The following is a 21,212-nucleotide window of genomic DNA, read 5'->3' as shown; positions in this document are numbered from 1 at the left end:
TCCTGCCTCAGTCTCCTGAGACATTGGGATTACAGTCATGCCCCACCACACTTGATACATCCCTAGCCTTTTTTATTTTGACAGGGCCTCACTAATTTGCTGAGGCTGGCGTGGAACTTGCAATTCTCCTGTCTCAGCCTCCAGAGTTGCATTTGCCACTGTGTCCAGCAAAATATGAGTAAAATGTGAATATAAATGATTAAATGCTTCAGTTTGCTTCAATTAAAAGTGTGTGAGCTGGGGATGGAACTCAGTTGTAGTGCTTGGTAGCATGCACAATGCCCTAGATTCTATTCCTAACAAAAATAAAGACAGTAAATGCCAAACTATTTTAAAAACCCAACTATGCTGTTTATACTAAATACAGCTAAAATGTAAGCCAAGAAGGTTAATGTAAAATGTAATCAGAAAGGTAGACAGTAGATAAATAAAATTTCTTCACTGAAACATAATTATTCAAGATGGGCATGGTGGCCCAAGGCTTTAATCCCAGCTACACTGGAGGGTAAGGCAGGAAGATTACAAGTTCAAGGCTAGCCTAGGCAAATCAGGGAGACCCTGTGTCCAAAAATAAATAAATAAATAAATAAATTAAATAAAGTAAAAAGAGCTGGATGCCATAATACAATGTCTATACTCCCCCTGAAAGCTAGAGTGGCCGAAGCAAGAAGATCAGAAATTCGAGGCAAGCATCACTTGTCTTAGCAAGGCCCTCCGCAACTCACTGAGACCGATTCAAAAGAAAGGAAAAGGGCTGGGGATGTAGCTCAGTGGATAAGTGCCCTTGGGTTCAATCCCTAGTATGGCAAAATAAAATAAATTAATTATTCTTTTTATTTTTGGTACTGGGAATTGAATGCAGAGGCACTTTATCACTGAGCTAGTGAGACAGGGTCTTGCTAAATTGCTGAGGCTGCCCACAAGCTTGCCAACCTCTTGCCACAGCCTCTTCAGTCACTGGTATTACAAGCATGTACCATTATGGGCGGCTCAACATTTTGGTGTACTTTCTCATAACTAGTGTTTCTCACGGTAATGTTTAATAGTGCATCCCTCTAGGACATTAATTTGTACTTTTTTCTACTGTTGTAAATCAGTTTTCAAAGGATAATGACAGGTCTAGTATTTGGATTAGTTTAGAATTTGAAGTTTTCTAACTAGAGAGAAATTTTTTGTCAGTTACTAAAGATGACTAAAACTTTTATTGGCCCATTATACAATTAAAGGGATCTTGGGACTGTGCTTGCTATTTCATGTTATTTTTTAATTGATAATGCATTAACTAGAAATGATACGTCCCAAGGCGATGTATGTACAATTATAGGGAAACAATATTAATGTCTCAAAGAATTTTACCAAAGGTTTTAAAAACACCAGGCAAAAGGTCTAGTTTAGGTATTTCCCGTTGGCTCATTTTGTTCTCAGAACAATATTGCAAGAGTTGTGTGGTTATATCCACTCGACATGCAAGATTAAGAAATCATTTTCTGAGGCGGGCGTGGTGGTGATGCCTGTATTCCCAGCGGTTCGGGAGGCTGAGGCAGGAGGATCACAGGTTGGAGGCCAGCCTCAACAATTTCGGGAGAATGTAAGCAACCTAGCGAGAGCCTGTCTTAAAATAAAAAAGGGCTAGGGATGTGGCTCAGTGCTTAAACACCCTTGGGGTCAATCGCAGGTACAAGAAAAAAAAAAAAAAAAAAAAGTAAAAGGTCAGTGCAGGGCAACAGGAAACCGTGGAGCCCCGGGTTTTCCCGTGGTCACAGTCACTGACTTGCCGTTCTGTAAGATCGCCTCCTCATAAATTCTCAGGACACAGGTTAATTTTTATAGCTTCAAATATAGCCTAAGAGTTGCCCCCTTGATCCGACTGGGTAGGAGAGCCGGTTTCCCGGGGTACTGACTTCAGGGTACTTTCCTGAACCTGACATGTCCCGGCTGGGGGCACAGATGTGGACAGTGACCCTGTGTCTACAGTCCCGTGGAAGAAAGGCCGCGTCCACTCGGTTCGGGCTGGGCCCTGGAACTGGGATTATTCATCAGGAACACGCCCACGCTAGCTGTTAGGACAGGGAGTCTGTCAAACTGGTGGGCACGGTCTCTACTTACTTCGTCGGGCTAACCTCTGGCACATTTTGCTAATTGGGGTCTGGCCCGCCAGCACAGCCCTAGTCTCACTGCAGCTGTGAGGTCCGGGTTTGGCGCCTCTGGGCAGATCCGGCTGGAGAGTCGGTTAAAGTACCAGAGTCTCGCGAGATCTAGAGGGAGGGGAGTGGGCAGCGCTCGTGCACGCGCCCGCGAGCCGTTAGGGTGGAACCCTCGCCCGGGGCCGGGCGGGCGGAGCGAAGACAGTTGGACGCCAGTTGGTGGAGGCCCGCGGGAAACGACTCTGCGCGAGGAACGTGCGCGCTCCCGTCGCGACGACGGTGGCGGCGAGCGGCGTCACAGCTTGGAGGGGGGGTTTGACGGCTTCTGGCGGGTGGCGGTGTTGGAGGCGAGAGCTTGCTTAGCCCGTGTCGCGTCTGTTCCTGGAACCGGACGGAGAGTGAGGGCACGAGGGTCTCTTTCGGGAGCTGCTGTCTTCCACGTACACGTCGTCGTGAGGAGCGCAGCCTGGACTCTCCCGCGACCCCTCCAGCTCTCCTTCCGCACGCCTCGAGGCGGCGGCTGCGGCGGCCACCAAGACAGCATCGCACCTCCCCCACCCCTTCCCCTCATCCCCCGCCCGAAAGGGCCTGTCTGCGCCCCACCCCCGCCCGTCCGTCCGCTACGCCGTCGCCATGTCGGCGCAGGCCCAGATGCGCGCGATGCTGGACCAGTTGATGGGCACCTCCAGGGACGGTAAGTGTCTGCCAGAGCCCTGGGGGTGGGGGAGGGGATGGGGCCGACGACGGGAAGGGGTCCGAGGGCGCACCTGGGCGCGCGCGTGTGGCTGAGTAAGGGGCTCCCAGATTGGTAACACGAGGTCCCCGGCTCCCTTCCCACCCAATCAGGGCTTGGCAGGCGGGCTTGGGGGGCGGTGACCGTGCGGATTGGCGGGAATTGCTGCCAATGGGACTAGGCGGGGCCTGGGGGCAGAAAGGAGAGTTTGTGCTTTTAATGTTGACTTGGCTGGGATGGGAGAGCCCACGTCTCTCTTTGCGTAGTCGGGCGGCCCGTTTTGTTGCTGATTAGGTACCTGCGGACCGCTAAAGCCCCGGCTCCCGATCTAGTTCCTTAACCCAGAGCCTTGGGTCGTCCCTCGTCGCCGTCCTCCAGAGTCCAGAGAGAATCAACCCGTCCCCTCCCCCCGCCCCGGGCGAAGGAAAACCTTACCCCGTCCCAGAGATGCACCATCTATCCCCACAGAATCAACCATTTTTATGGAAAATCTGACCCAAACCATGGTTTCTTGAAGTGGGTGTGTTTGGCCCCATTTTGTGAAAAGAAAATGTTATGGCCTGTTTTTCCGAGAGACCTCCATTTTGTTAGACAATTTAATAGAGGCTTTGTTCAGTAAATATTGACAAATCTTACATGCGCCCCAAATAGGACCATTTTGGAAATTTGATGCCCAGTGAAGCAGATTCGAGGGAAACAAAGAGATTTTTAGGCACTTAGGTTAGAATCCGTACAGAAAGCAACTACGTGCTGAATTATCTTTTGTCACAGCGAATTTCTAAGTAAAACGAAGAAATCTGTTGCTTTTTTGTTGATAATAATTAGTAATATACTCTTTCAAATTCAACTTAAATTCACGACAACGTGGAGGAAAGGTCTAGTTGAGTACTTTCTTAAAAACCGAAAATCCTTGTTTTTATTTGTTGATTGTTTTGGCAAATAGTTTCTTAGCCATTTAAATGCTTTTTTCTTGAGAAGTTATTCACGTTGCTTGACTTAGGAGAAAAGGCCCTTGAATTTAGTTTATGATAGTTGCTCTTATGATTTACTTGAGTGATTTGCAGCAAAATATGTGAGTAGGAAAAAAAACTTCATTGCATTAAAATATTTTTAGCAATGCTTATTTAGAATGGCATTTCAGCGTTAACGGTTCAGTGTTAATAAAAACCCACACTGGAAACTTTTCTTTATAGAACATTAGGATAAACAGGTATAGATGACAAACTGTGGTTGTATAGAGAGAAGGGAAAGATTGGGAAGAAAATAGGTTTATTTGTGTAGTAAACTCTTGAAAATTAATGTTAAATAAAAATGCCATTGGAGTAATTTAACTGTTATCATTTTCCATGCGTAGATAAGAATGGTTATAACTGCAGCATGTCTTTAACATTTCTCTTTTTCTAGCATAAGAGAGGGTATTGGGAAGGGGTTTCATCTAGGATCTTAACTAACACAATTTTTTAATAAAGTCATAAGACTTACTTTATGTGATCCTTTTAATCCCTGACAGATACCATTTTGGTATTTTCTGCATAGATTAGATTTTCTGATATTACTGGCAAGATAATAGTTGGATCAAGGTAACCATCACCTGAGAAATTTCTGAACTAGGCAGCTCATCTAGTATTGCAAAGTTAGAGTAACACATACATGCGTGTATGTTATTGGATGTGTAGTCCCAGCAGAAAACTGGATTTCTTCAAATCCATTCTGCTTTGTATACAAATAAATTTATATTATGTGTCTGTCACTGGACTTTTTTTCTTTTGTTTTTGCCTCCAGACTTAGAGGATTTATGAATGAATTTATGTCTACGAGTCCACAATAATATTTAACTGAAATAACAGGACTTTCACTGCTATATTGGGTCAGAAGTAAGAAATATACCACTTTCAAGGAAAATAATTTTTTTAAAATATATCCAAATTATTTTATGTATTTGATATAATCAGAAATTATTTTCCTTCTAACTAGATATTTAGTGAATTTTACACATTTGATATAATTCAGGATATTTAAATAATTAGACTATTTTTTTTTTAGCAGTCAACTGCAAGTTATCCAGGGATAGGGGAACATGGAGACATCTCTGAATAACATCATGAAATTTGAAACCATATAATGAGAAGTCTTGTATTAGACACACAAACTGTTTCTGGGAAATGATGTTGGGTGTATTTGGAAGTGGAAATGGGGATCCAGGAGGTGGGAAAGAGATGGAAAAGATAGGAGGGCATTTAAGGCAGCTTGGTCCTATTTTTTTTTTTTTTTTAAACCCCAGAGACTGACTATGAAGCAGCCATTTTCTTTTTTTGGTTAGTGAGGCTCAAGTAGCCATGATCCCCCTCAATCTTCAGTGTCCCATCCATGAAAACAGCTGAAGTGGCACAGGAGTCCTGGGGCTCTGGAAAAATGTTAGTTTCCCTTCCAAAATATTTCTTCCCTCTCCCCTTCCCAACAGAGTTTTTAATCCCTTTTAAAATTCCTTGGAGATTTAAGTCTGTGAGTTAAATGTACCTTATCTTGAATTACTTAAATGAATTAATCATTTAGATTACCTAAACTTCACTGGAATCCTCAGGAATAGGAATTTTGGTGTCAGGGAAATGGAGAGGTAATTTTTGGATCACTGGGCACTTCAAGAAAGGACAGTCTTGGGTGAGTGTGGAAGTGGGGGGCTTTGAACAATTAGTGGGCAGCATGATGGTGCTGGGAGGCTGGGCAGGGGGATGACCAGGAGGTGGGAGAGGAATGCATAATGGAGGTGGGAGGGCCAAAGACAAACTTTGCCTTCTTTGCAATTTTGCCTAGGGCCCTGGTGGTGGCAACCGCCTGTGTGCCACTGAAAATCGTGCCGATGCCTGGCATACTGCATAAATGGAAGCAGGGTACCGCGTGAGTTGAAACATTGGTCACACTATATAAAGTTTGTATATGTGAATCAGTGTAACTCATACCCATGTAACTGGGGGTCTGACTGTATTTGGATTTTTCTGATAAGGCATCATGGGCTAAGGAAAAGAGCACTGAGCTGAGACTCAGGAGACCTGGTCTCTAATTGTAACCTTGGGTAAGTCACTTAACCTTTTTTGCCTCAAGTTAAATCTGTAATTTGTTCTATGGGAAACCAAATATTTTCCTGTTAACCTCAGAAAATGTTGAAAAGTAAATACATTTATTAAAGTTTTTAAGAAGGGAGGACCATAAGTAGATATTAATTATTAGTATATTTTTTCATCCCAGGTTTAAGAGTCAATATATTTTGTGAATACCTTTCTGTTTTAGTTATTAGCATTAATAGGAAGGAGACAGATATTCCATTTGGTAGCAGGGAGGAGCCACATAGGAAAACCCAAGAAACAGTTTGAGAATTGTCTGCGTAACAGTTGGAGAAACCCTGTGCCCTCGTACAGAATTTTTACCATGGTAATTTTTACTGGATTGAATCACTTGTAAGGGTATCCCTTAGCAGAAGCCCTTTTGCTAACATATAGTTTGATTATAATACATTTCTGATTCTGATCACTGAAAGATCTGAGAAGATGCAGGGAATAGGAATTAAACAGGGTGTGAGAGTGTGAATTTAGATTACATCCTAAATTTAGAAATTAGATAGGTTACAGAGGATAATTTGTTCTGAGGGTTCCAGATCTCTTAGTTGCATTAAATGGGAGCAGAGTTCATCTCTTCAAACAGACCAGGAGTGAAAGTACACCCTCAAAATAACCTGTAGATTGACTTTAATAGACTTCTTTGGCATCATGTGTTGTCCATGACTAAGGATTGATTGCATTTGGCAAGTTAAAGCTTTCAGATAATTTTAGCTATTTTTGGTGTTAATCTTACTAAACTATATGATACCCTTCCTTGGTTAATAGAGGATATTAATTGTAATAGTCTTCACTAGTTATATTTATGTTATAGTTTATACAATATGAAATTGAAAGGATACTCATCTTTGGGGATACCCAGAAGATACAATTCAGGAAGTAATTTACCTACTTCTAACATATTTAGTTATATCTAACTTTATCATCTGTAGGACAATATAACATGACTGCCTTTCTGCAAAATCAATAAATCAGAGATTGAAGTAGTGTTTTTTCCCAGTGGATTTTCTTCTTTATAAAATCATCTTTAACCTGTGTTTCTTGACTTGTCATGAACATTGAATACATTTTCTCTTAATTTTCCTTCATTAATGTAATGAACCATATTTATTTCTTGGTTAGCTATAAGTCATTCTTTTATTCCACTTGGATCATTCATTTTAAGTGAAGGAGGCGTAGCCTTTAATGTACAAGCACACATTTTTTACATAATGGGTACATGTTATCCTAGATCTTGTAAATTATTTAACATAAAACCTTTGGCAGTGGAGCCCAGTGGCGCATGCCTGTAATCCTAGCAGCTCGGGGCTAAGGCAGAAGGATCAGGAGTTCAAAGCCAGCCCCAGCAAAAGTGAGGCACTAAGCAACTCAGAGAGACCCTGTCTCTAAATAAAATAGGGCTGGGGATGTGGCTCAGTGGTCGAGTGGCTCTGAGTTCAACCCCTGTATCCCCCCAGAAAACAAACCTTTAGCAAACCTAAGGCTAAATAGTAGTGTCTCTGAATTTCTATAACTTTGACTTCATGGTTCCAGGCATATCCATAACATTAAAGCTCTTTTAGCACCCATATAGTGAGTCAGTTAAATTTTTCCCCTCACTTTGAATTTTGAACTCTAATATTTTTATCTATAGAGCAGCCTAGAAAACAGTAGAAATATTACCTCATAGAACCCTGTGTTATCCTTGGATTTTGTACAGTTGTTTAGTTCTCCAGTAAGCCTATATTTTGAGTCATTATTTCAGGTAAAAAAATAAATTGAAACAAAATACTTATCTTTGTATAAGCTATAAGCAGGAAGTAAATGCTTTGATTTAGTTTAGATGTGATGTCGTGAAGAAAAAGAGCAGTGAGCTGCAGGTTCAAGACAGGGAATTCAAAGGCAAGTAGGTGACATGGGTCAAGGTCAGGTTTAATGAGTCAGTCTTTAGTCAGTGAAGCTTCAAGTTGCAAAAGGTTCAGTCAAGCAGAGGGACTAAGAAGATAGGTATCTTGAAAGTGAGGAACAGTAAGTCTGAGCAAGACTAGATAGTGAGCCAGATGCTTCTCAAGAATGGGATTCCAGAAAGGTGCTTGGAATGGACTGAATCCTTAAAGCCGAATGCTATATTAATATTTCTTGAAGAAATATAAATAGTTCTATCCAACTTAAATCAGTTTACTAAGAAATTGTAGACTGAGAAGGAAGTTCAAACATCTTGTTGGTAATGGAATTAGGGAATAAAAAAGAATAAACTTATAGAAATCTTATAGCTTCAGCACCTGCAGAAAATTCATTGTCTTTTGGTTTAAATTCTCATGTACTAAAAGCTGTTAGGGCAGAAATTAGAAGGCATGGCCAAATAGATGAATTTTAAAAGATTGAGGATATAGAGAAAAGTAGTTTATAAGAACTCTGAAATGGTCTACAGATTAATGTTTTAACTGAATATGACTTTGAAAGGTCAAAGACATCAGAAAGGAATATGTAGTTTAGTCATCTGCATAAATGTTATAGTATGCTATTTAACATTGGTCAGAGAAAGGAATTTTTAAAACTTTTCTAAAAAAACACTCACTCAATATTGATCCATATGTTCTAATTTAGTTGTGAACCATGTACAACTGATGTTTGACCTATTTGATTCAACGTGAAAAGAATTAACCAGCTGCCCTTGCTGAATCTTTTGTCATGCCTTCTGAATATGGTAAATCGTTTTGCTTTTTATTTTCTTGAGACCTCAGATTTCTGCACACTTAATTTTCTCTTTTAGAGTTAAATTTTGCAAGGCTTTGCTTTCCATTAGAAGAAGTCAGATATTTATTGGATAGCTTATATTGCATACCTAGTTCTATATGTATTCTACCCTAAGGATAGTTTACACTATATACACTTTTCAGTGCTTGAGGGTATGTTTTAGATAAGGGGCTGATTCTATGACTCCCTGCTGTTTGTAAATAAAGTTTTACTGGAACACAATTTAGGCCCATTCATATACATATAGCCTATGACAGCTTTGCCTTACAGCAATCCAGTTGAATAGTTGGCAGTAGTTATATGGCAGGCAAGCCTAGAATATTTACTATCTGGTCTTTTATAGTAAAGCTTTTTTTTTTTTTTTTTTTTTTGTGGTACCAGGAATTGAACCCAGGGCATGTAACCACTGGGCCATATTCCCAGCTCTTTTTTTTAAGACTTTTTTTTTATTTTGAGGCAGGGCTTCCTTAAGTTGTTTAGGGCCTCACTAAATGGCTGAGGTTGACCTTGAATTTGCCATCTTCCTGCCTCAGCCTCCTGAGCAGCTGGGATTATAGGAGTGTACCACTGCTATAATAGTTAAAGCTATAATAAAACATTTTAGTCACTGTTGTTGGTTACTGTGGTCCCCAGACTAGATCCCTTAACATAACTTATGAAGTTATTAGAATTCAAATTTGGGGGCCTACACACTGACTCAGAAATTCTGGATATGGAGGCAAGAAGATCACAAGTTTGAGACTCAACAATTTAACAAGACCCTGTTTCAAAAAATAAAAAAGGATTGGGGATGTAGTTCAGTGGTAGAATGCTCCCAGCTCAATCCCCAGTATCCAGGAAAGAGAGGGAGGGAGGGAGGGAAAGAGAAAGAGAGAAGCCTAAGTGATTCTAATGCATATTAAAAGTTTGAGAAGCCCTGTTCTAGGTAAATATTTCCCAAATGTTGGGTATGCATCACTCTTACTATTTTGTATTGTTTTCTATTTATTTAATGTTCTTTCTTTGCAACTCACTCTCTAAAATTTCAAGTTAATTTATAATGAAGCTTAAAAACTACCCTAAAAATAATTTACAGTGAAAACAAATGGTGTGTTATAGACATATAGGTAGACTCCATTGTCACTTAAGTGTTTCCTGGGCTAAAAATTAGAATTTTTTGCTGGACAGGGTGGTACATGCCTGTAATTCCACAGACTCGGGAAGCTAAGGCAGGAGATGCAAGTCTCTGCAATTTAGTAAGACCCTGTCTCCAGAAGGGATAATTGGTGGGAGAGGTGGTGCATGCCTATAATCCCAGCGATTTAGGAGGAGGAGGCTGAGGCAGGAGGATCCCAAGATCAAAGTTAGCCTCAGCAACAGCAAGGTGCTGAGCAACTCAGGGAGATCCTGTCTCTAAATAAAATACGAAAAGGGGTTGGTGATGTGGCTCTGTGGTTGAATGCCCCTGAGTTCAATCCCCAGTGCCCACCCCCATTTGATTAAATAAATAATTACAGGTATAGCTTGGTGGCAAAGTACTCAGTATTGCAAAAAAGAAAAAGGAAGAAAAAAATAATTTATGAGGTTTATTAAATACATTACTGTTGCCAAATAGAAACGTCTTTCCACACTTAATCATGATATTTATAATGTGGATGAACTTGTTCATAAAACACAAAATAATCTTTCTAGTTATTTGTGAGAGAGGAAACTGTTGAGCTATTGATCCCATAAATAGAAATGATTGGCTGGGAAATTCAAACCTATGAGATAAAGAGAGATCTCGGAGACTCTAGAGAAGAGGTCCTTCTTTTTTCTTTTTTGTTTTGTGGTATTGGGGATTGGGCCCAGGGTCTTGTGTACGTGAGGCAAGTGCTCTATCAACTGAGCTATATCCCCAGTCCCAGAGGTCCTTCTTGACCTCCAGGGTGAAATTACCTCATTTGGCTTAATTTCTCACCTCTCTTTTAGTGTTTTGGTCTATGGGAGTCACTCATTCTGTCACCAGGTCTGGAGGATTTTACCAGCCAGTTCCACATGGGAGTATGAAAAGAACCCTAGAGTAGGAACTGCATTATGGACATGGGGAACAGTGAAGGACAAAACAGTTGATTCATCTCAGAGTCTACAAATCATGTATTAATTAGTATTGTGAGAAATTTCTGTGTTATACTTTAATTTGCCTCATGGTGTTAGAGTGAGTACTTTTCCACAGTGGTGTTTTATATATTGGTTGTACTTAGGAGTATAGTAATTATTAATAGCAGTGGACACTTCCCTTAGTATACCCAAGTTGCTGAGTTATTTTAGTCATTTCTTTCCTTTTCTTTAGGAATTATGGATGTATTTGCTTCTGTTTCCTTTTTGGTTCTATAATAAAATAATCCTAGAGGGCACAAAAATCTAACGAGGAGTAGAGATTTACACATAAACAGTTATGTTTATTTTCAGATGACACATTCTGTGATATTGGTTGTAGGTATCTGATTTTGAAAAAAGTACTTTACAAAGTACAAATGACAAATACCTACATGAATAAACAGATTTTGCTTTGACTATTTCTGTTAGATTTAAAAAAGTGAATAAAGCATTACAAATGAAGTCCCTTATGTTCCCCTTTATGGTCTCATTCCTTTCCAGAGGAAATACTTGTTGTGAAATTGGTGTGTATCCAGTGCCACACAGTATTTCTGCTGTGTTGTTTTTCTAGTTTTAAGGTTCACGTCTCCTTCATGGCCATCTGTTTTTCATTTTGACTTCCTTTATCATTAGGTTGTCTGTTGTCTATGTCTTTTTGATATTTACATTTCTTTTCTCTTATTTCTTTGTTGGTTTTAGATTTGGGGATGCTTTTGTTGGTTTTTATAGCTGTAACCAACCAATGAGGACTTGTCTTTTTTTAATAGATAAGCGAGCCAATCACTTTTTCTTTGATTCTTTTCAGCTATTTCTTCGTAGCCAAAGATAGCTTTCATTACTTCTAATTTTGTGTATAGAAAATTCTGGATGATAGAAGGCACCCGATATCCAGAGTGCGAGTGTTACTGTATCAGAATTGCAGCTCTGTAAGTAAGTATCAAAATATAAAATTTAGCAGGCTGCAACTTTTTATTACATATATCTAAAATTTTGTATAATCTACTTTTATAACTTAAGTATAACTTAATTCCTAAAGTTGCTGAAAAGCAACTTTTTAGGTTTTTATAGTGTCTCTCATATCTAAGAATAGAAATATGCTGTTAGCCTTCCTAAAGCAACTCTTACTCTTAACTCTTTCTCCATCTCCAGTATGAAGACATTGATCTCTGCTAGCTGCCAAGATGTTCCTTGTATAATGACAGAAGACAGATTTGGGGCTGGGATGAAATTATATCTTGGAATATAGCTATATTAATATTTCTGTTCTCACGTTTCTGTCATTACCATTCTGTTAGTTCTTAAAGATCGTTTTTCTCCTACCAAGACTGTTTCCCAGTCTCATTCTTTTATAAATGTTGTTACATGAATTAAATTTTCATAGATGGGTGGGCTAGATTTCAAAATGTTAGTCTTTAACCGTATCCATCAAGAATGAACTTGTTTTGGAATTTTTTTTTTAAGTGGACATTAAAATTTTTTTGAACTTATCATGGGGATTAAGGTGGGATAATGTTAGTACCTATTTGTAATTACAAATCGTGAATCAAAGGATTAAGAGGGATTGTCTTTCTGAGCTTATAGTAGTACCCCTTGGGTTTGCAATTTTCTGGAGGAAAGGAAAGCTGCTACTGCTACTCAGTTCAAAAAGAAATGATATTATAGTTGGAAGGCAGACTGTTAAAACTTTTTTGTTTTCTTATATAATGAATATATGTCTGAAAAGTATAACATATCAAGCTATGTTAAATGTTTTCAAAGCATCTGTGATTATATTATGTTAAGATACAGCAACGAGTTCTTTTATTATATATATTGAATCCTATACTTAGAACTGCTTAAATATGCAGTGGGTGTAACTGAGTATGTTTTTTATCAAGGAAACTTGGGAGTAAAGGAGTAATAAGTTTTTTTTATATAACAAAGTTAATTTTTATAAAAGGATTTGTGTAAGTGAATTCTAAAGGAACAACAAAGGTAGGTGGGAAAAGTTAGAGTTGGTGAGAAAGTGTGAGGAGAGTGCAAAAGTAATGAGATTGGTTCCTGAGTATAGTAGTTACCATGCAGCAGTAGTCGCCTGCATTTACCTTGGCTCCACATGAAGACACAGAGTTTACTTGTGTACTTCTTAGGGTCACTTCTGCCCTGGAGTAGACTAGAAACTGGCCATTGGTCTCTATGTAGTTCCCATATGATCATGTGGACTCTGGAGATTATATTGGATGAAATGAAATAATAATGAGAGAGAAGGGATTTGGGGATTCAAAGAGTTGGGGAAACAAAGTATCTTTAAATTTTCAATTTTATCACTTCTCTTTCTAGCTCTAGCTATCCTGTCACTGAGAGTTATGGACCTTATGTCAGAGAGAAGGGACCTGGCCTGTCCCAAGCCAGTGGTGACATATGACAAGTCTATCTGTGGGAGGGCTTTGGTTGCCACACTAGAAAATGTGGGAGGGCTTCTCCCTTCCTGCCCCCATTTATAGATGTGGGGATGCATCTATTACTTTGTGTGCTGTTGCCTTTTCTCTTCCCTCTTTGTTTTCTCTAAACTGAGCTCTAAGCTAAATTCTGTACCAAAAAAAAAAAAGGATTGCTTTTATAAATTGCTTGCCATTAATGCCTGATAATATACAGTAAGATAGGAGTCTGCATACCATTAAATATGTCAAATATTACAAATTTTAAGGTTCTTTTGAAATTATACTAAACTCAGTTCACTTTTGCTTAGCCTTCACAGTTGTTGATCACATAGCATGGTCATCCACTCACAGCTTAAAAAAATACAGGGAGCATCGGACAGAATGGGTAAAGTAAAATTTTGATGTTTTTAAAATAGCACATAAATCTATGAAAGTTGATTTGGTTTATTGTTTGGGAGGGAAAAGGTGGGTGGGACTGGTGGGGAAGGGGTGGGTGTTGGGATAATAGCATGCACCGTGTACAATGTGAGACATCACATAGGCTGAGGTTTAAGTTAGGTATTCCTACTAAAACTTAAGTATAAGTCAGTTTCAGAAAAGGCAGGACCATAAAAGGCAGTGTTGGGAATTATAATGTGATTATTTTGACCTCCAGATAGAGGATTTTGAGTATAGTTTGGACAGGTGCTGTCTATCTAGAGTGGCCAGTCTGTATTCCCTGAGTGAAATCAACTGCTTCAGTCCACCTTGGTCTCTGTTACATTAGTGAAGGACCTGGAGACGACCATTATGCATTCTAGTTTTTATTTTAAACCTATGACTCGGGTGATCTCAAATCAGGATTATAGTTTATGACACCCATGAAGGGGTTAGCAAAAGGGAAATAAGTGAATTGTAATTTTGAAGATAGTTTCGTGGTAGGAAGTATTAATAGGGCTTTCGGTGTTTCGAATGGAAAACTGTTCACGTGCCAAAGTTCTAAATCAAATTTATAATTTGAAAAACTTGGCATTATAGTTATATACAAAGCCTACTGAATTATTGTGGTGGTTATAGGGCAGAAAAGACCTCCATGTGCTTATAGGCAGTCTTGTTGACTCAAATAACTTGACCTAATTTTTGTTCCATTATTTAAAAAAAAAATTAGAGGGCATCAAATTTTACCCCCAAAATGTTGTTCTGGCCCTGACTTTGCTATTTCCCTACATGAAGCTCTTTGCCAACACCAGAATTTGTTTTCTTGCTGTTCACCAAACCTTCATGCCTCTGTAAGCTTTGTCAAAAATATTAGTCCAGTGTGGAATGCTCTTTCTTCTTTCCTTTGCTCTAAGTCCTGTCCATCTTTCAAATATTGGCTTCTACTTAATGCATGAAGCCTTTTCAACCTTATTATGTCTTTGCTGCTCATTCTAGTCTTAAAATTTTTTAAAGGTATCTCACCTTTTGGAAACACCCATTTGGCACTTGAATCAAGCTACCTGTGTTATTGTTATTTATATGTCCTATTCTCTAGCAAAATGATGGGTAGGGTGCTTGTCTTAGCTGTTTGTCTTAAGCTCTTGTCTAGCATGGAGGCATAGTGTCACTTAGGTTGATTCTGTGATTTGGATCTAATATCAGTGTGCCAAGGCACTTTTTTCCCATTTATGTATTATTTTTTTAATATATGAGAGGAAAATTATTGGGAAAATTGGCTCACACAATTTAGATTATTTTCATATGACTATATGCCCAGAAAACTGAAAGATGAAGTACATCAAATTTATAAAATTAATTTCTTATGTTATAAGGAGATTTGGTTCATATTTGTCCTTTTTAAAATTATTATTATTATTATTATTTAATGGGCGCTGTTTTTACCTAGTTTTCTTTTTGAAAAACATGGTTTGGGCCAGATACTATAACAGAAATCAAAATTACCAGTATTTTTATTTTAAAAATTCTTTGTTGATTTAGTTAAATTATGCTTCCATTGCATAAGCCCAAATAAATTGATTAAATACAGCATGGTTATGTAGCCAAATTGTTTAAAAAATCTTAGCCTTAAAAGTCCTTTAAACAGAACTTTAAAAATATCAGTAAACAGATCCTTACTTGCTAGTTGTTCTTGGTATTTCTGTATCTCGATTTATTAGGAGTTTTATGATTTTTTTGTTTTAGAGATTTCTATAATGACTAATATTTGATAACTGTATCTGTTGTGTTTGCTACAACACATCATTTTCTATCAAATGATTATGGAGCACCCATTCATTTGAAGTGAGGATTTATTTTAAAATGCTTTTTGGCCTTTAAAAAGATTGATTTTTTTTTTTTTTTTTTTTAATTTTTAAGCTCACCAGGGCTACCACTTGCTATATTCGTATTTGGAATTGTTGATACTTTATCTGCTAGAGTATCTTTAGGGAACATATATCTTATTATTAGATTTAATGTGATTTCTTATGCAAAAACAGTCACTGTGCTAGAAGAAATGTTTGATTAGTAATACTTTGGTGAATCTAAATTTTATTGTAGGCCTAGCTTATACCCTTGAGCCATAAAATTGAACAGAGTACTAAAATGACACTGCTGTTGTATTGCCAAAAAGCTTAGATACTTGTAGCAGGGAGACCCCTAGATATGTAAGGGTTGGGGTTCCCCCCCTTTAAAAAATTCATAAACTTTAAAATCATTAACGTAATTAGGGTATAGATTTTAAAACAATTTGTTTTTCTTAAATGCCAGGGAGGAAAGAGCCTCTATTTACAGATTTACATTCTAGTGTGAGTTTATCTTAGTGTCCTTCCAACATGAGCTTTAGGCAGACACTCACCAATCTTGATGAAATATACTTTTTAGAGACACATTTAAAAAAAAACAAAACAAAACCCAGTTGGCCCAAAGGCCACTTCCAATGTGCAGCCTTGGACTTTTACTTACAGTCAGTCATATTCTTCCACACTTGTGAAGTCAGTATTATTATTAAAAATCAAACAAACAAAAAAACACAAAAGTATAAAACACCCTGATTTTGTTCACTTTTGTTTTCATATACAAGAATCTCTACAGTCAACATGTACTTCTAGATGCTGTATTGAAATTGCTGGCAGAGTCTATTCTATACAAACTGAACAATCTGGCCCCTTGTTTCATTTGTAAAGGTTCAATGTATCTATGCCTGCCTACTTCAATCTGCAAGGGAGTGTCAGAAAGGCCCCGCAATCGCCGAGCCGTGAGTTATCACTAACTTTTCAGATGTGTTAATGAATGTGGAACAAAAGCAGTTGTGTTTAAAAGGAAAAACGGACCATCAAAATAACCTTTATTATAGTAGCAGGCGTGAACACTAAATGGATTATTCCAAATCGTGTCAGAAATAACCTACTAGAAATTAGCCTTTAGAAAACCTACTGTTGAACTGCTCTGAAGCTACTATTTTAACTATAAATTATTGTTCTTAAAAATGTATATACCCTGGTTGCAAATTAGAATGATCTTTAAATCTTTTTAACCACATTAAAACAATTTAAACAAAATCTTACCCCATAGTATTGAATTTAAGTTACGCTCTTCAATATAAGACCATTTGAAGGGATAAAGTTTGAACCTTGTTACTTCACATGTGAAAATACAGAAATTAATTTAAATGATTGAATCACTTCCTAGATGAAAGTGTATGAAGTACTCCAGGCATCATGTGAACTACCTAGGTATTACAGTCTCTTTTAGTACTAACAATTTTTGCTTCAGTAATTCACCAGTAGGTTTTCATTTATCAATGATGATATCAATTTAAGGCTAAAATAAAACACCTACATTTCTTAGGGCTTATCATTCTATATAGAAAGAGGAAACATCTTATGAATTTTTCTTTTATTTTTCCAAAGAGATTCTAAGCCAAAAAAAAAAAAAAATGTAACTAACATCTGTATTTTGTTATTAGAGCTAGTTACCTTTCTTTTTTTAGATTCTTTAAAAGTTTTGAGTTGATAGCCATATTCGATAAGCAGGTTGGATGCTTCTGTTGATTAGGAGGTGTATTGTTTTATATGAAGACAGAATGAATTTAAATGTACCCAGTTTGGCAATATATAGCACAGACTACATAAAACTTGGAGGTATGGAACCTTTGGAGGCATTAAAGTTAACATTTCAGTTAGGCAATGTGCCTTTGTTTGACTGGTGTGTAAGTCCTTCTTCCAGGTTTGTACGCTCTTAAACGCGTTATTCTACCCTCTCTAACTCCTCCCGGCAGCAAAAGGGAGACACTTCAACTGGAACAAAATAGTGGAAGAAATGGCGTCTGGGGTTCAGTGGGGATTCGCAGTGTGTATGCAATGTTTGCAAGATTACTTTTTATGTTTTTCAATTAATGTAAATAATTACAAAATAAATCAGTGCTTACTGTCAAGAAGGGAACATTGTATACGAGTAGAAAATCTCTTAGTGGGTCTGTTGCAATTTGCTTAACCTCTTGGAGCCTCAGTTTCCTCACCTGCAATATGAAGGAGTTGGACTTGATAATCTTTAAGGTCCATTCCTGCTCTAAAATCCTATGCTTTTCTGAAGTCCTCTGTTTAACAGAATGCATTGCTTCCCACTTTGACTATTTGAATTACATGTGCAGTACACATATCGCAACTGCATGTTGTCTAAAATAGTTTTTCTGTAGGATGTTATGTAAAAAAAAACTAATCCCTCTTGAGCTGATTTATAAATGTGTGTGAATAGAGCCACACATAAAAAGTTAGTGATACCAGGGCTCTGAGAAAATAAATACTTTCTAGTTGTCTAACCTTGAATGTTATTAACTTTTCTATATTACAGGAGATACTACTCGTCAACGAATCAAATTCAGTGATGACAGAGTATGCAAGAGTCATCTTCTCAACTGTTGCCCCCATGATGTCCTTTCTGGAACTGTACGTATTAAATCTTTCATTTGATAATTGGTGTGCTACAAAAACAGACTACTTGATAAAGCCCTCATTTCTTTTTGTTAGATTATTAGGCAATAATTTTTTAACAGTGTCGTTAGAGGAATTTACATTCCTTATATTGTCTATTCGGATTGATAATTTAATATTTTTTTAAATTTTTTAAAATGTTTATTTTTTAGTTGTAGTTGGACACAATATCTTTATTTTATTTATTTATATGTCATGCTGAGGGTCGAACCCAGGGCCTCACACATTCTAGGCGAGCACTCTACCACTGAGCCACAACCCTAGCCCCTCGGATTAATAATTTATATCTGTAATAATAGTTTTGCTCATAGAGGTTGGTTGATATTTACAAGTTTTTTCATTCTTCAGAACAGTTCTTTAAAAGCACTTAATTGGAAAGTAGAGGCAGTTAGCATAATACAGCATTTGTACATTTAGTTCAGAAATACTATAGATGATTTTTTTTTTTGGTGCCAGGGATTGAACTCAGGAGTACTTGGCTACTGAACCACATCCCCAACCCTATTTTGTATTTTGATTTAGAGAAAGGATCTCACTGAATTGCTTATCACCTTGCCATTGCTGAGGCTGGCTTTGAACTCCATTTCTCCTGTCTCAGCCTCCTGAGTTGTGGGGATTACAGATGTGCACCACTGCATCCAGAACTATAGATGATTTTTTAAAAAAATTTTTGTTTTTAGTTGTAGGTGGACACAATATCTTTGTTTTATTTTTATGTGGTGTGAGGATCAAACCCAGTGCCTCACGTGTGCCAGGAGAGTGCTGCACCATGGAGCAACAGCCCCAGCTCCTATAGATGATTTTTAAAGTTTACTATTAAACAGAGTAGATTTTTTGGGGCGAGGCAGGGAGCACTTAATCACTGAACCACAACCCCAGTCTTTTTTTTTTTTTTGGAGACAGGGTTTTGCTAAGTTACTTAGGGCCTTGCTAAGTTGCTGAGGCTGGTCTCTAACTTGGAATCTTCCTGCCTCAGCCTCTTAAGTCATATAGGCATGTGTTGTCATACCTGGCAAACAGAATAGATTTTTACCCAGAGTGGTGTACATTTTTTGTTAAGATTTGTGTAGATTTATAGCTGAGTGTTATGGTGAATGCCTGTAATCTCAACTACTTGGGAAGTTAAAGCGGGAGGATCCCAAGTTCAAGGCCATCCTAGGCAACTTAGGAAGACCATATCTGAAAATGAAATTAAGAAATGACTGGGGATGCAGCTCAGTAGAGTGCTTTGTTAGTGTATGCATAGGTTCGATCAACAGTAATGAAAAATAATATTTGTGCCCATGTATATTGTGGAGTCAGTAAGAAAAAGCATTAGTAAATACTTACATTCATACAGTTAACTTGAGAGTAGTGTTGTCACTTAAAATTCATCTGTATTGCTGACTCCTAATAGAAAGCTCAGTTTAGATTCAATGATTGGTCTTAAGATTTTCATCTTTTTTTTGGTACCAGGGATTGAACCCAGGGGTACTTATCCTGGGTCACATCCCCAGCCCTTCCTTTTTTTGTGTGTGTGTATTTTGAATCAGTCTTGCTGAGTTGTTTAGGGCCTTGCTTAAGTTGCTGAGGCTGGGTTTGAACTTGAAATCCTCCTGCTTCAGCCTCTCGAGCCACTGGGATTATAGGTCTGCGCCATCTTGCCCAGCAAAGAGTATCATCATTTAAATTCAGAAGATAAAACACATAATGATGGATCTTTTAAAATGGAACAGGAATTGATTGCCTAACTTTTGGATTTGGTCGAAATGATATTGAGTTGCTTCCCTTTACAGATGCACTCAGTGGTAGTGGGGAGCTAGTAAGGGATAAACCTCATACTGGCTTTATTTCTCATTTGCCAGAAATGAGTCAAATGAAGAAAAGATTTCCAGCTTACCTTTTCAGAAGCAGTGAGTTCACCTAGCTAAAGATGTCTAAATGAGTGGTTTCTTCTTTCAGAGGAAGATTTAAATTAAGGACATACTTCAAACAGAAAAGATAATTGGGAAGACAATTGAAATTAACTATGAGCCTAAAATGTTTTTAAGTAGAATACTACAGAGTAAGAAATCTGGTTTCTGAGCATGTGTATAAGAACTATGGCAGATAGTAATGGACAGAAAAGTTTCTATCTACTCAAGTTTCCAAAATTAAAATATTTTCTACTAAGTTGTAATACATTTGAAATCTATGATTAATTATAATTATCTGTATATTCTGAGATTCTTCATACTTATTGCTTTATAAAATTTAACAATTAAAGTAATTTTATTTAATGGCTAAATTATCTCTTCAGATAATTTAAAGAATGAGATTAACAAAATGTCAGAATTTAGGTTTTTTCCCTTTTCCCTAATATTCTAAAGTCAACCATAGCAAGATTTGTACTTATAGTAATGATAAAAAAAAATCTGTTATGCTTTACATCTCAAAATGTACATAATGCCTCTTTTGTGTATGAACCCAGGGAGTCCTGCATGTTAGGCAAGATACTGCTATTAAGCTGCAATGCCAGCCCTCATTTATTTCTTAAAAGATTTCTGTGACATATATTATCTGCAGTTTACAGATGAGAAATTAGCCTTAATGGTAATTAAGTAACTTAAAATCACTCAAGTCTGTTGATGTAAAGTGGAACTGGAACCAAACCCTTTTTTTTTTTTTTTTTTTTTTTAACATTTGCAGTGTTTTTTATTATTGAGACATTTCAAACATAAGGCAGATAGAATAGTATAATGAGCACCCATGGACCTAATACTTACCACTCAGCTTTAATAACTGGTGGCATTTGCCGCCTTTCTTCAAACTCAAGTTTTCGGATCTGAGTTTCCTCCCGCATGTTTTCTGTTTTGTTGGGAATTCTTAATCATTAATCATTCATCATGTAAATAAAGAGGATAAATGCTTGTTCTTGGACTTTCCTTTTTATAAAACTTACTGATGGCCAGGCATGGTGGTACATGCCTGTATCCCTTGGTTTGGAAGGCTGAGGCAGGAGGATCACGACTTCAAAGCCAGTC

General features: G+C 37.7%; 1 protein-coding gene across 8 annotated transcripts in view; it reads left to right on the top strand.

Annotated features, from left to right (window-relative positions):
• The first annotated feature begins 2,696 nt into the window (after positions 1-2,696).
• Luc7l2 (LUC7 like 2, pre-mRNA splicing factor) overlaps positions 2,697-21,212 on the top strand; it is a 70,237-nt gene continuing 51,721 nt past the window's right edge. The window contains exons 1-5 of one of the 8 annotated variants that reach the window (XM_071611749.1): positions 5,792-5,947; positions 8,574-8,673; positions 11,647-11,771; positions 13,570-13,646; positions 18,071-18,165. In XM_071611749.1, the coding sequence (XP_071467850.1) occupies positions 13,595-13,646; positions 18,071-18,165 (147 nt within the window). In that variant the 5' untranslated portion in view covers positions 5,792-5,947; positions 8,574-8,673; positions 11,647-11,771; positions 13,570-13,594. Of the gene's footprint in view, positions 2,839-5,791; positions 5,948-8,573; positions 8,674-11,646; positions 11,772-11,852; positions 13,647-16,404; positions 16,476-18,070; positions 18,166-21,212 lie in introns of those variants that run through there. The other 7 variants (XM_071611747.1, XM_071611763.1, XM_027952130.2 and 4 more) reach the window with 7 other exon arrangements.

Source organism: Marmota flaviventris, chromosome 1 (genome assembly GCF_047511675.1).
Source record: "Marmota flaviventris isolate mMarFla1 chromosome 1, mMarFla1.hap1, whole genome shotgun sequence".
Taxonomy (NCBI): Eukaryota; Metazoa; Chordata; class Mammalia; order Rodentia; family Sciuridae; genus Marmota; species Marmota flaviventris.
This window is presented reverse-complemented; position numbering and strand designations above follow the sequence as displayed.